Source organism: Arctopsyche grandis, chromosome 3 (assembly GCF_051622035.1).
Source record: "Arctopsyche grandis isolate Sample6627 chromosome 3, ASM5162203v2, whole genome shotgun sequence".
Lineage (NCBI taxonomy): Eukaryota > Metazoa > Arthropoda > Insecta > Trichoptera > Hydropsychidae > Arctopsyche > Arctopsyche grandis.
The window spans coordinates 3011778-3028525 of record NC_135357.1 but is presented as its reverse complement, the minus strand read 5'-3'; the positions used below and the strand labels follow the sequence as shown (position 1 = coordinate 3028525).

The 16748-nt window shown below is 31.3% G+C and overlaps 1 protein-coding gene across 1 annotated transcript in view; it reads right to left on the bottom strand.

Annotated features, from left to right (window-relative positions):
* The window catches only part of LOC143909751 (P protein-like), a 63130-nt gene extending 46831 nt beyond the window's left edge, over positions 1 to 16299 (bottom strand). Inside the window, exons 1-2 of the mRNA XM_077427909.1 lie at positions 15693 to 16299; positions 15468 to 15589 (exon numbers count right to left, since the gene is read on the bottom strand). Coding sequence (XP_077284035.1) covers positions 15468 to 15589; positions 15693 to 15722 — 152 coding nt within the window. The 5' untranslated portion in view covers positions 15723 to 16299. The remainder of the gene's footprint in view (positions 1 to 15467; positions 15590 to 15692) is intronic.
* Between the last annotated feature and the right edge of the window lie 449 nt (positions 16300 to 16748).

Below are 16748 nucleotides of genomic sequence, written 5' to 3'. Positions count from 1 at the left end.
AGACGGTTTTATGTTCAGAAATTGGCGCAATTATTAAACCACACATCGATTCGTTTTTCGTTTACACTTTTAATTTTGTTATCAACCACAAAAGTTTATACTCGTCTCTAGTATATCGAATTCTCTATTCAATTTGACTGTTTGAAACCTTAACCATTATATTTCAAGTGAAAACAAATCTTAAACTTATTTTGTATGATTTTTCTATTTTGAGTTTAAGCATATGATTCATAATACAGGTTCTAGTGTAAATATTTAAAAGTTTCAGATATTAATATAATACGTAGAAAGCAGATCTTCAATCAAAGACGATCTTCGATGAAAGACGATCTACCATCAATGCGAGATCTTTGATCAATGCGCTTGCCAATGATGACGTATGGATGTGAAACTTGGACTTTGAACGCCAAGATGCTATACAAAGTCCAATGCACGCAAAGAAGTATGGAACGCCGTACGCTCGGTATAACGAGAAAAGATAGAAAGCAGAAAATATATTGAAATGGCAATGGGCGGGTAACGTGACTAGAAGATTGGACGAAAGGTGGATAAAATAAGTGCTAGAATGGTATCCGAGAGAATGTAAAAGGGTAAAAGGAAGACAACATGGAAGATGGGCAGACGAAATTTGGAAAATGTGTGGGATGAGATGGATGGATGGAGTTGCGCAAAACAGAGACGAGTGGAAGTGTGTTGGAGAGGCCTTCACCCAGCAGTGGATGGTGAGTGGCTGTAGATGACGATGATGATGATATAAAAAGTTAGTTCAAAACACTTATGTAGATTTTAAAGAAAATATGTATACATTTATCAACATAATAATTAATAAGAAAAGACCATTTTAGAAGACACATTGTTAACTACATAAGCTGTTAGTAATTTTAAAACGACGTTGCTGAAACTTTCTCTGTCATTTTTGACGTATAAAAACATTAAATATACACGGATTAGATATACAAATAAGGCTTTAGTCATTAGTGACAAGGCAATGAGTTTGAATTAGAATCACTTTCATTGTTTGTTTGTGTGTTTCGTCAAAACTATACATAATTTATGATTGCATCACGTTTAGGAATTGGAGCATTTTTTTCTGTTCATTCTTACTATTCGTCTTCAGTAGCGTTGATCGCTTTTTCAATTACGCCTCATTGTAAAGGTGTGTTTATTATCATATTATGTATTTTTTTCTTACTTTTCATCTTCATTTGCGCTTTCACCGCATTGTTGCGGAGCGTTCATTAGATGAAATCGTGACCGGCGGGTGATTAAAATTCGCATAGTAGAGGATTCGAATTTTGCAACTGTGCATAATGTCCATGTGCATAATAGTCGTTCACGTGCGATGATGTTTTATAAAGAAACGAGCACGTTTTGGAATGTTTCGAGGAAACAATGCATTATTCATATGTGTGTGTGTTTTTTCTTTTTGCTCAAGCGATCAAGGGCACTGTGGGGAAAAAGTCATTATGAAATGCGTTAGAGGTCTATACGGTGAAAAGGTTAACGCACCCTACCCTTTAATGGATTAAACGTTGTGGTGACGACGCACTATGGGTCGGTGTGTTCTTTGTATGGAGAATATGTATTGTAAGGAGAGTATATAAAATTTGGTGTTGACTCGGCGCATTGTTTTCGCAAGTTCGCAAAATGTCCGATGATCGATCGGCTATGAACGGAAAGTAGTGGTCTTACCATTAAACTTTTTTTGGAAAAATAGTGACTTGAATTTTATTATATTTAATTGCCTCATAACTTTTTTTATAGTTTTCACTTCTCTAATTAATTAATTATATTATTTTCAACTAATTTATCTCTTGTTAATTAAAAAAAAATATCTTAAACTTTGAAATTTGTATGAATCTTTTTATATTTTTGTTATTTTTATTTCAATTAATCATGTACACTCGCAGATTGCTCCAAAGCTGCAAGTGTGCTAAACAGATTAAGACTCGAGAAATTATGTATTACATATATTAAATACATACACGTGTTAATCGAAACAACACTTGACATCTATGGTCAGACATTAAAAACCTCGAAAAAAATACGATCAATAACATTTTTCACGTAACAATACGAATTTTTACATTCAATAATCATCCACAGAGATATCTATGGAGAGATATCTGGCGAAACCTGAGATAACTCAAGGTTTGTAATAGAAAATTGGAGAGGAAAAGCCAATTTTACAGGAACCGTTTCAGTGAAAATCAGAAAAATTGGCAAATTCTGATAAGAAACGATCGACCTTGACAAACCAAGGTCTGGCCAACAACGAGAAGCTAGTGGGAATCAAACCAGTGACACCTTGCACGAAAGACCACTAGAATATTAAGATTTTTTTCGAATGCCTATTTATTAATGTATGTTTTCAAGTCGATTTTGTGCTGTATTATACATATATCATTTTGACGTGTTTTTGGGTAACAAATTGAATGCAAAGTTATTTTTAGTATAAAATATAATTTAGTTGTTTTGAAATTAGAAGTGTATTGAAAATTACAACCGAACGCAACACGTGAAATTATTACAAAATTGGTTTGAGTTCATCAATATTAAAGTACTATCTATTTTTAAAGGATCAGGATTCACGTTTGGATCAGGATCAGGACAAAATTACTCTTAATAATATGAAAATTAAACTTCAAATATCTTATCTCTATTTTTATTACAAGGAGATTCTTAAAATACACGTATTTTAGTTTTGAAATATCCCCTTTAGACAAAAAGTCTACTCAAATTCTCATCTACTAAAATCCATATGATTGATTTTGAGCCTAACGGGATTAATTTAATGTAACAAATTGAAATGAAATAAAGTAGAATTCTTATAAAACCTATACTTCAAGCATAGCTGAATCCATTCGGCAGTGTTGTAAATATAATATGTACATTTATTCATTGATCTACTTAGAAACCTGATTTTATTAAGATAATTTACATACAAAACATGTAATTTTAAAATTAAAGTTTTGAAATAATAACGTAGTTTAATATTTAATTTGAAAAAGGTTTGATTAGTGGAATCAGCGAAATAAAAATTTATGAATCGTTGCATGTGAGTTTTGTGCGTAAATTTCGACTATCGGAGCCATCGTGCGTCAGTTCGAACTCGCCCTTAACGGCAAATGACATCAATGACCCGAAACATCCTTTGTTAATTGAACAAAGTGTCGCTTCGTGTTTTTAGACAAAACATGGCGTTGTTCTTTGACGGAAATTGGTTTGAAAAAAGTGTCGGATATTTTCCGCGTGACGTCTATAACGGCACCTGTCAATGTTAACCTTCATCAGCTCTTTTGAATTTAAAATGACTTTCTCCATAATGGATTATTGCATAATGTAAGTGAGGTAAATTGTATTCCGATGAGGAAAAACTTGCAGTTTTAATATTTATATTTTAAGATTATTTCAATATTACTGATCAATATTAGACAGAAGTTCCACTTCTAATTACATTTCCAGCTAAAAATTCAAAAATGATTATTAATTTTGATGAAATGATTTATTGCAAACTCTCCATCTTGATTTTAATAATAAATTTTTATTTTTAGGTTTTTGTATTGCTTGAAAAAATGCATAATATACATACAAATATGTACATATACTTAATGAAAGTTTTTGATAGGTTTGAGAAAGTTTCAAATTAAAATATCTTTAAATACAAAAAAAAACCTTGTAAAAATAAATCATTTAAGTTTCGCAACATATTATATTATATTATTATATTATTTTTATATTATATTATTTTTCAAATAAAATTCAATTTAAAATTAAGCATATTGAGTAATATATCTAATACTAATCGATGAAATTAAACACAAAATTAATTTTTACACGCACCGTATAATTTTTTGATTAAGATTTGGTGAAGATTTAAATGCGCATTTCATAAAACAAATGCGCAGTTATCGTAAGCATTTCATAACATTTGTGTGAATTAAAAATACATATATTATATCAATCAAAAATATAAATGTACAATTTAAAAACAAAAAATATATATTTTTTCATATATTCAAAGAAAAAAAACAGCAATAGAAAAAAATATGGTTAGATTATGAAAAAAAAGAACTAATGAAAAGTCTTATTATGTTTCTTTAATATAATATTTAAATAAATAAAAATAAAAACGAAATTAGACTAAAAACCTCTAATAAATAAATAAAAAAATCACTCGATAATTTGAAAAATTACAAATCCATTGTTTTAATTAGGTCAGAATTTTAATTACTTTCACAGCAGCAAAATATAAGGCAACCTAAAATGAATGAAAGGCGCATTAACGCTGAAAATGAAATATCTCGCATATATGTATGTAGGATCGTCAATGTCTCAACCAGCAACCGCCAAAGTTGGCCCACTCTTTATAATAGGTGATTAATCTTAATAAATAACGAGTTAAGAAATTGTGAATTAAATTGCAAATTATTTGTAATTATTTGTTTTTGAATTTTACCTTTAGCTGCGAAATTTTTAATTGTTAAATGATCGAAACGTTATTTATATTTCATACTATTATACAAATAAACTATTGCTCAATGTAACATTTTTTTAATTCAATAGAATTACATATATTTATTTAATGCGTAATTTATTTTATTCTAATGCACAAATGATTCCATTTCAGCAAATTTATTTTTTAAATCCAACGTAAAACGTAAACCCTTAAGATATTATTTTATCTAATTTTGATCATATGCACAAGACGTATATAATAATAGGATCAAAAATGAGAATTATTGTTACTCGAGATAAAACACGTATTTTTATAAGACTCATATCAGCATGCTTTCGATTTTTTAATTTAGTATAATAGCACGTACTAACACAATTTGACTGATAAAAGCTCAAGTTTAGTATGCTTTTGTTTAATATTCACTTGTAGTGTAAGAAAAATAAGTCATTATTTTATGTTTCTAATAAATATTCACAAACACACATACAGGAAAACTTTAATTTAATTTCACAAAAGCATTGTTCAGTGTTGCGGAAAAATATGTCAATAATAATATTATATTATATGTACATATGTACGTCAATCAACAAGGATGTTAATGCTACTTAGAGTGCTTCTGCCTTTGAATCATTAGATTCGGTCTTTGAAAAAGGTAATAATGTATATGAAATCAATTAAAAAATAAACCGCAAGTATTATTTACTATTGTGGTATGTATTATTTTAAATTAAACAATTCGCCATAGGTATTGACCGAAGGTTATTCCTATACGGTTGCAATAATTGATGAAATAATGCTTTTTGAAGTAAACGGATGAGTCGATCATCTCATATCAATTAATTGATTGGTACCACTTGAGTGGTTTTCCAACAGTTTAATATCCCTCATTCTACATATGCATGTAGATTACATTCGCAATATTCGCAGTTTTATCAATAAGTTAGAAGCTCTTTGAGGTTAAAATGCATCAATAATATCCCATACAAGTCGTGCTCTGCCTCATATCAATTAATTGATTGAACCACTTGAGTGCTTTTCCAACAGTTAAATATCCCTCATTGTACATATGTAGATTACATAAGCAATATTGTAGTTTTTATCAATAAGTTAGAAGCTCTTTGAGGTTAAAATGCATTAATAATATTCCATACAAGTCTTGCTCTACATTTTATAACGTTCATTTAACATGCCTTTATTTAGATCTTTATTTAAATAAATAAAAATCCTTTCCATTTCAAGTTTATGAATGTGTTTTCATTTATTTACTATTGATTGTTTTATTTTTTTAACTTATTAATGTAAAAAAAGGTTTTTTTATTTGGTACAAATTTTGGTTAAGATGTTGTTTCTATTACTGTATTTAATAAATCGATAAATTAAAAATATATTCGTTATTAATGTAGATATAACGGTATATGATTTTATGTTAATATACATGGTCAGTTGCTTTAATATAATAAACGATCAGTCAGTAATATAAATGGTTAGTAATCATAATAAAACGCATCAGACGGTTAGTAGTTTGCAATTTGATAAACATATGTACATTTGTAGTTTCATTATTTTTATTTTAAGCTACAATGCGCCTTCCTGGCCTATTACAAAGATCGATATACATAGACATCTATGGATAAATTTTTGATAAACTTACATTTTCGGATCATTTTTTTTTTATATAAATCGTCAAATTTCGAGATGCTGAAAAACTCGAAATTTGCGATAAATGGGTAAAGGTTGCCAATTTTTTGGAACCGTTTCGATGAAAATCAGATAAATTGGCAAACTCTGATAGGAAACGATCGATCTGGAGTCACCAACCAAGGTCTGGCCAGCAGCAACCAGTTGGGACTCGAACCCGTGAGCCACTATGTTTGAAAGCATATATGCTAATCACTAGTCCAAGCCGCTGGTTATAATTAAATTAATTTTTTGAAGACGAAATCAAATTTATTTTTACAAAACTCCTTTTAGCTTCACTTACGATTACAATTCAGGGAAAAATTTGCCTCTTATCCGATCGTTTTCATACTTTGCCATATTACTCATTTTGGTCATCAATATAAGTAAATGGATCCTCCACCATTACGATGGTGCAAAAATATCGTGTAACACGCGTTTGAAATCTATCCCTCGAAATAGTGCCCGACGTTAATCGCCCAAAATGTTCAGTGGCATTGTTCGCCCACTGCGCTCGCCTCAGTGTTTCTTGGTGAATATCCGTTTTCACCGTCATCTAGCTTTAATTGCTTGAACGCCTATGACTATTTATTTTTTCACTCCATATTTTATTTATTTTATATAATATCTATACATTTTGATGAATACAATAACGACAAAATTCGTATACAGTTTCTGACCGCTTAGTTTAAAAGTTACTGACTAACTTTAACATGATTAATCAAACATTAATTTGCTCTATTATAATGTTATCTGTATTTTTTTAATAAAAAATTGAATAATTTGTTCGGATATTGAAGTACATACATATATGTATGTAAGTTCGAGTTTAATATAAAATACAATTTGACCTTAAATTGTAACGATTTTTCGGAGCGGATGTATTTTAGGTATATTATTTTTATTATTTCCTTATATGAAGGTACAATTTTATAATACTCATAAGTATGAGTTGTAAAAATTTTACGATATCTGTACAGATTAATTACTATCATTATATATAGCAGCAGTTTCAAAATACAACAACATCGAATATTGAATTGCCAGTTTATCTATTATACTACTACTACTACGTATTTAGAATGATGTACCTATGCTATATGTACATATATATGTATGTATGTATGAAACAGACATTATAAGTCGTTACCTCTAAACATATGTGTTTATTTAGAATTTCTCTGTGTCGTATTGATGTATGTATGTTTGCATAAAATATTATAATAGCTATGTAGCTGTAGTTAACGAAAAATATTGTTTTTCAAAAGCAGATTGGGAATTTCTCCTGGCAAACATTTGTTGGAAAGCGCAGTTCTAATGTCAAAATATAAAAAAAAAACTTCATATATATAATATGAAGATGAAAGCAAGAGATCTGACGAACCCATAAATCGCCTGGGTGCCGTCATTTTTGACGGATGCCCGTAGAATTTATAACGTACACGTAACATACCTGTGGCATTTTGATTGGTCGCGGCGAAAACTAGGACGTTCGCATTCAACACGTGCAATTCGCAATTTGCACTGATGTATATTAATGATCGATCAAGCGAATAAGTACGTACTATACATTCATGTATACTGATTTGTAGATTCGCGTAACTTTCACCGTTTTAGAATCGGTAACAAAATTTCAACCTTTTGAACGGCACGGCACGATTTACACGAACAATAATAAAATAACAAAAAAATATATACATATACATATATGCACTGCGATTCGAATAACCTTGCATAAATTTAAAATGCAAATTCTTACCGCAAGGATATCGGACGTTCTAGCGTCCGTCAGAATTGACGGCAGTCGATGCTGTGCGTTCTTATTTGATCGATGGTTTCTTTCGAGGTGCGGTTATTCGTAAAAATCTTGACGGAACACTTCACTAAGTGGAAAATTCAAGTTAATCAAACCAAAATAGACGCCATATTATTTAGTGTTAGAAAGCCTAAGCCAGGTTCAGATCTGAAAATCCCCTATGGAGAAAGTCTGAAATGGCAGTCAGTAATAAAATATTTAGGAGTAACGTTCGATAAAAGTATAAGATGGGCACCTCATATTGAGGGAGCGAAATACAAGGCGATGCGGGGTATATCCTCAATATACCCAATATTTAATCGCCATAGTGTTTTATCAACTCAAAATAAAATAAAATTACATCGCGCGCTCATATTACCATTAACCTATGCTTCACCTGTATGGAATAACGCCTCGAAGACTAATCTTTCCAAGCTTCAAGTAATACAAAATAAATCCCTAAAAATAATTTATAATACACCCATATATACTAATTTGAAAAAACTGCATGCCATGTATAATATTCCGTTTGTTACAGACATTACTAATAAACTAACCAGTAGATTATATGACAGAATCACTAATAACCATACTAACACACTTGTGAAGTGTCTCGATGATTACAACAAAATATCTATACCCTTCAGGTATAAACACAGATTACCTAAACACAATCTGGTTAAGGTCATCGACTTTAGAGAGTCTTTAATTAATATTATGTATTAGATGTATTATGAGCATTTATAAGAATTGTAAATGGGTTTTTGAGGTATTTTTCCTATTATGCTGTACTTTAGAATAATATAATACTATGATTACTAACAAGATTAAATTCAAATTGTAAAATAGTAAATGATCAGTAGATCAGTAGCTATTGAAATATATATAAGATGTATTGTGAACATAATTTCGTAATAATAAAAAGCATTTAAAAATCAAATCGAGGTGCGGTCCGAAAATTTGGTGAATGCACGCATTAAGCATGATTACAATGATCGATTGACGGAATTGCTGATTAGATCGGGTTTATACTATTCTTCTGTATCTTCGTGGAGGATTTTAGTGCGATTGGTTTGTTGGGTAGGCCATGAGAATCATTTTGGTGACTTTTTTAGTCGTTGATCTCATGGTGGATTCGGTAAAATTTAAAAATACATATATTTCCCACCATATTTTTAGTATTGAAAATGTATTATTCTAACAGAGAGGACTACGACAAAATTTTATCGTGTGAAATCTATATTGATTTTGATTATTTTAGCTGGAATTTTTTTTAATAGGAATTTGAATGACATTCATAATGGTAGCTTATTAGTAGAAGTTAGTATATAGATTTCTTATGTTGAAAATTTCCATACAATATTTTTTTTAATGAGTGTTGTTTTACTGTAGTTAATGATCGATTTGATGAGAGTTCCAATCAAATCGTCATCAATATTTCAAAACCAGGATCAATACTATGTATAGTCGAACCAATGTTGTATTTCTTGACAAAAATGCAATGTGAAACTAAAACGAAATTTACATGTTATCGCATTCACCCCCCACTCGACCCACGATGGCCAATTACATTTCGTTTCAGTTTGACATGCCATTTTGGTCAAGAAATACAACATTGTAAGTGCGTCGGTAGAATTTGACTTCTATTTTTTGTTATTTTTGAGTTCGCGTTTCGTATTTTGAAATATTTACACTAATAAAATTTTAATATAAAATACGAAAGTTGTATTTATTATTAATTTATTTATGGAATACGTATATATTTTATATTAATGGAAGTTTATATATTTAGACGATAAAAGTAATTGTCAACGTCATGTTATGGACAGCAAAACTTGCAGTAATATTATTAAATATCTTGCATTGAATTATAATTTAATAATATTGTATAGTTAAATAATAAATAATAAAAAAAAAAATTTTAAGTCCTTTTAATATTACAACACATTGCACGAATTCGACAGCATGTTAGGTTCTCGTAAGTCTACATCGCTAAATCGGATCGACTATTGATACAAATCAGTCAATGTTGCAATGATTTATCTATTCATACTTCGTATAGAGATAAAGTAAAAACGGTGAATTAATTTGAAATATTTTAATCTAATTAGATTAATATAAATAGTAGCATAGCTCAATAGTTTTCGTGAAATGCTTTAAACTGTGGTGTCAAGGGTTCAGTCCCTGGCCAGGTGTTGCTGGCCAGCCTATGGATGTATGACTCCAGGTTAATGGTTTTATATCAAAATTTGACAATTTATCTGATTTCGTTGTTGAAACAGTTCCACCAAAATTGGCAACCTTTATTGTCTCTCACAAATTCGGGTTTATAGCATTTCAAATTTGTCGATTATGATATAAAAATATGCTACCCACTCTGTAAAATGTGTGAATATATTTCTCGACGTATTAGTGTTATCGAATTTGTCCATATATGTCTCTATAGTCTATGATGCAGTATAAATATAATTGTTTATCGATGTTTGTAATTGGCCAAGAAAAGCCTGTTAGGCGTTCCTGGTATTACATGTTAATTAAAGGTATATATGTATGTATGTAAAATAAAATAGTACAGTCGAATTGCTTGGAATAGTTCTATAAAATAGCATAACAATATTGTTGTCAACTAAAATGAATTTGTAAAGATTGCGAGTTAGAGTGACGATATTATAAAATGATCGTATCGACAAAGAGATCAAAAAGGATTTTATGTTTGGAAATTATATGTTTTGCACAAAGTTTTTTGTGTGATCATTGCAAATAAAAAAACTCAAGTATGATTTATTTCTCACTAAACATCTACATATGTAGTCAAATTAATATTGTTTCAGTTGAAATATCGACATGTTTACAAAAAGATTCGCATGGTGTGAAATATGCAAATAAGTATATGCACCTGAATAAATTAAATTTTGAATTAAATTGAAATGTGACTTATAGAAGCATATATGTATATATATGTACATACATATTTCGTGCACTCACAAAGAGACGTATTAAATTATGATGTAGTGTATTTGGACGAATGAATGTTTTTTTCAAATCAAAAATGCCACTATGCCTAAAGAAAGAGATCTTCGATCAATGCGTTTTGCCAGTCAAGACGTATGGATGTGAAACTTGGACATTGAACGCCAAGATGCTACACAAAATTCAATGCACTCAAATAAGTATTGAACGCTGTATGCTTGGCATATAAATGTCATGTAAATCTCTTGGATTCCTACTCCGCTCAACAAAACCCTTTAATGTTCCTTATGTACTTAAATTACTTGATTTTTCCCTTGTAAGGTCTCACCTCAATTATCTGGTAACCTTTTTAATTATCCCATATTAATTGTATTGATAAAGTCCAACTAAAATTTATTAAATCCTTACGATACCGTTTTCCTACCTAAGCCCATACTATTCTTTCCGATATTTTAAAAATCCTATCCTTTAACAATCTTTCTGTCAGGCGACGACTCACTGATGCTATATTATTTTTTAAGCTCCTAAATGGTTTCCTTGATTGTTCCGATTTACTGAGCAAGGTTGATTTCAGGATCCCAGTTTCGTATTCTAGAAACGTTGCACTCTTTTCACTTAATCCTTAAAATATTCCTATCTACAGCATTTTTATCGTATACTTAAGAGGGCTGGACAGCAGCGCCTTGTCCATACAAACGTACTATACTTCTCCCTACCTCAATTATGGCACTAGAGAAATTATTTTTTAATATGCTATGGATATCTACCATTGGGGTGCATCTATCGTTTTATTTTTTTGATTAATTATTTTTTATAGGAGCTAGGAGCCGCCAAACATCTATAAAATCGCCTCTTTTTTACACCCACGAAAAGAGTCTAGCGTGGTTATTTAACGGTCGATTTAAAAAAAAATACGCCAATAGATGCACAGAAAATATCTTTCTCATAACGATGATGAATTTTTTTTTTAAATTGGTCCAGTTTTGGAGGAGAAAATAGTAGAATACGAAACCTCGATTTTGTCAATTTAAAACACATTTTATCTGGTCGAATCGCAACTGTCGCATTCACTCAATATATATATTGATATATATTGTGACATTCACTCAATATATACATACACTCAATATATAGATCGAAGAAAGGAACGGTAACAAAATTAAGGTTTCGGGTGTACAGCCCTCTTAACGGGGAGCTGAATGAGGTTGATCTATTCGGTATTTCCTTACATCAATTTCGTACTGCCATCAGGAGAGTCTTGACGGATTGGGCCATTTCAATTTCTATTTCTATTATATATGTATACTTTGTCCAATTATATTATATCACTTTATGTTTAACTAGATGTATTACCGGGCTTCTCTCGGTATTTGTAATATAAACCGCTTAAACATGACTAATCTAAAAAGATTTATTTGAATAGTTTTATTTTATACAAATTTATTTGAATACTCATTTGTTTTTTTTATTAAATTGACTGTCACGAACAAACAAACATATAAAGTAAGTCGCTTATAAAAAATTATATGTATACGAAATTATATGTATACCAGAATCCGGCGCCTGCGCCCCCGTGGCTGTGTCTCCTAGGGCTCTACCCCTGGCGTCTGCGCCTCATAGGGCTTCGCCCTCGGCACCTTTGCCCCCGGGGACTTTGAATTCATTGAATCGAAAAATCGAATTATTTGTTCGATAACGTCACGGATTTACGACCCAACGAACGAAGGTTACATACATATATACATACAAAGTCTCTTTCCAAATTATATATTAGATTATGCATTGTACTATTTAGTCATATTTTAGTTTTTATTCTTTTCTTTTTCATTTGTTTGTCAGTATATACTAGATATATTATGTATTTTGTAAAAATCTATAATTGGGCTCAGATGTTATTTTGTTATATTTATTCTTTGTTTTTATGAATTTATACATCTGAGGCTTGTTGATTTTTCAATAAATAACGAGCAGAGATAGTGAACCGAATACGTGGGTAAGAAGTATGACAAGGGTAGTGGATATAGTGGATAGAGTAAAGAGATTGAAATGGCAATGGGCGGGCCACGTAGCTAGAATAATGGACAAAAGTTGGACAAGAGAAGTGCTAGAATGGTACCCGAGAGAATGCAAAAGGGTAAACGGAAGACTGTAGGGAAGATGGGTAGACGAGATTAGGAAAATGTGTGGGGGAGATGGATGAGAGTTGCGAAAAACAGAGACGAATGGAAGCGTGTTGGAGAGGTCTTCATCCAGCATTGGATGGTGAGTGGCTTTAGATGATGATGATGATGATGATGTAAACCCAAAATCGTTTGTGTTGTCCAACATACTGGTTGACCAATTGCAAGTATGCATAAATAAATATTCGACGTTCGAATTCCTCCACGGCTGATTTTGAGTGAATTCATAAACACTGCGATGATTTTGAGAATTTTTATTGTTTGTCAACAGTGAAAATGATGCGAGCCACTGTGCGGCGCATTAATTCTAACCCTTTCGAATCCGACACTTAAAATCTGACAGTCGGTAAAAAGTATAACGTGTGAACGTCCAGTCTCGGAATTGTCTGGGTTAATTTGAATATTTGAATGTGATTTGTAATTAATGTCATAATATTATTCTTCGTATGAAACACTTCTCGATCGACACGCATGAATAATTCAACGTGTACATATTTTTTTGTGATCACATTTTTTGAATTGTTTCCTCATTTTTTGTATGCATATGATTATGTTATTATGGCCGTTTGTTTCTATTCGGTTTTGAGATACGACTCGGTTGAGATCGTTTAAAATAAATTAAAAAATAATACATATATGTAGGTATCTAGTGTGCGATTCTGCGAACAATGGATTTTCTCGGTAGTTTGCATTAATTTGAAGATCGCTCACTATATACAATGTACTAGTTAATAATGATCAATATAAAATATTGATTGTTTCTACTTATATATGTTTTAATGCAAGCAATCTATGTATGTTGATGTCATAAATAAAATATTCAGTCATAATATTATCATTAAAATTATGTATGAAATGCTCATGGTATAATATTGTATACGAAGCTTTTGATTGATTTATACTATAGGTTGTTATATTATTAGTATAAATATAACAACCTGAATTGTATTATAATTTATAATAGAATATTACATTTAAAATCCATGCCAAATAAATATTGAATATAATTTACAATTAACAATAAGTTGAAACAGTAAATATATGTATTTGGCTTTCAATACGAGAGATGAATTTTCCGATTATTATTGCGAAAGTTGCACGTATTTGTCTCATGATTTTTTTTTAGCAAAAATAATAAAACTGTTTTTTTGCCAATATATTTCTTGATAGTTGATTATTATTGTAATATTATTCAAATGTCAAAAGTGTCACAATATAAATCGAAGTATCGTAAATTGTGTTTAAAATGTCAAATTTAAATCACCCATCTTTCAAATGGTTAGATGGATGTATCCAGTTTCGAATAAAAAAGGTTCCAACCCACATGAATAACATTTTGATCTTATCTTCTCAATTTAAATGATATGTAACAGTCAACAATGTATATGTACATATGTATATACATACACACACATACATATGTGTTTGTATATTTTGTTGCCTTTGTTTACGATGTACAATACTATTTAAGTCGTGGCTATCAAAATGGTATTCATATGGGTTGGATCGTTGTTGCATAATATTTATAAAAAAAAATGGCAAAATTAAATTGTCATGTTAATGAACAATTCTTTGATTTAATTTTGTCATATTAAATGTACGTTTGAGTGTAACAAATCGCTCTATTGGTCGATCGCACAAGTTCATGCCCGTCTACTCTTAAGATCATGTATAGAAATCGGGCACGGACTTATGCAATCAACTACATATACATAAATAAACCTTATTAAGTGTAAGATTTTGTTTTTAAAGCAATTATATTTATGAAATATATTAAAGCGATGCTTTTTTCATTTATTTTTTTTTTCAATTTCAAAAAGATAATATTTTCGAGTCTAATTTAAAGTTTTTGTAGTTTAGATTACGTGTCGTACATTGCAAATACGTATAGCTATTCTACATATAATGCCATGTACCATTTTTTTTATGCATTGCAATAACGATAACAAAATAAATAAACATATAAGTAATAAAATATGATATTCAAATTTTTATAAATAAATTCGAAAAATAGATTTGAATTCAAACGAGTATTTACATAAGAGTACAATAATCTTTCGCGAAGGCAAGATTCATATGAAAACTGCGAGTGTGTCGATGAATTTGAATCAAAAACATGAATTGCATACTATAATTGAAATCCTCGATACGTTTATGTAATTGTATGTATAATCAACTATTGTTTCCCACACTAGGTTTTTTTTTATATATTTTTGAGTTGTTTTCCTATTATTGTGTTTACACTTACATTAGCTAAGGTAATATTAGCAAGAAAAATAATGTATAAAATAGACTATGATCACTGGATCAGTAGGTATTAGGTGTATTTTAGACATTAAGTAGCATTTAAAAGTCAAAATATAATAAATATTTGAATGGAACTCACCCATCGAGTACTATGGTGTCTGCGTTGGTCGCGTTTTTCGAAACGCTTCCGTTCAAACCAGTCGAGCTCGATATACGTCTATAGGATGCTGGCACTTCGGCCCCATCGGGACTCTCCGACATCTGAAATTCGAAGCAGATCCAACGGATAAGAAGACAGTCGAGGCGATTGGAAGAATGTGCAAGAAGGGCGGGAAGAATGTGTGCGAAGGATCGGAATCCGCACCTGTGCAATTTCAAAGGTTCTGCCTCGCATATTCGATCGCTTCCGTGTATTCGACTGTCTGGTTCTTCTACTTCTTGAAGACGTCCATCTCCGACGGTGGGTACACTTGAACTTGTCTCTCGGAACTCGTTTCGGTGGAGGATGATGCACGCGAAGAAGTGAACGGCGTGGAAGCTGCTCTTGTATGAAGTATGTACGTGTGAATGTGGTGTGTGCTTTGCTAACCGCGTTTGGAGCAACACTGATTGGAGTGTGTGGATGGATCGGCCATCGTGAGGTATCGGCGACCTTGGCCAGAGCCTCTGGTGGTGGTGGTCGACGACTTCCAAGCGAGGAAGTGCTCCCAATCCAGAGGATCCGGTGACGCGTGCGATTTGGGGGTGCACTTTTGGGGTGAGGGTGCGCGAAAGCGACAACGTTTGAACCTTTGTAACTTTGAAACTAAGCAGTGAAATTCTTCAAAATTTTGAACATGCATTCTAAAGGCTCAATTTCATTTTATTTTATTTTTATTTTTTCAATTAATAATGCACACTTGCCTAACAGATTGCTCCAAAGCGGCGAGTGTGATAAAAAGATTAAGACTCGAGAAATTATATATTACACTAGCTGAACTCGGCAAGTGTTGCAATGCCACAATAACGCATACAATTCCCGTTCCCGTTCCCATTCCCGTTTGTCGGAAAAACGCAGGCAGCGAACACATTTGAAATTATTCAATTATTTGTTTATTTTATCCCAACAACGCATGTCGCGACGTGAAAACATTTGAAATTATTGCGTTGCAATGCCACTCATTCCCGTTTTTGATCGATTTTTTTTCACAGTAAGCTTCCCGGACATGCATACAATACATCCTGAAAGTTCCATTGTTCCATCGTACAATAACGCATGCAATTCCCGTTCCCGTTCCCATTCCCGTTTGTCGGAAAAACGCAGGCAGCAAACACACATTTGAAATTATTCAATTATTTGTTTATTTTATCCTAACAACGCATGTCGCGACGCGAAAACATTTGAAATTATTGCGTTGCAATGCCACTCATTCCCGTTTTT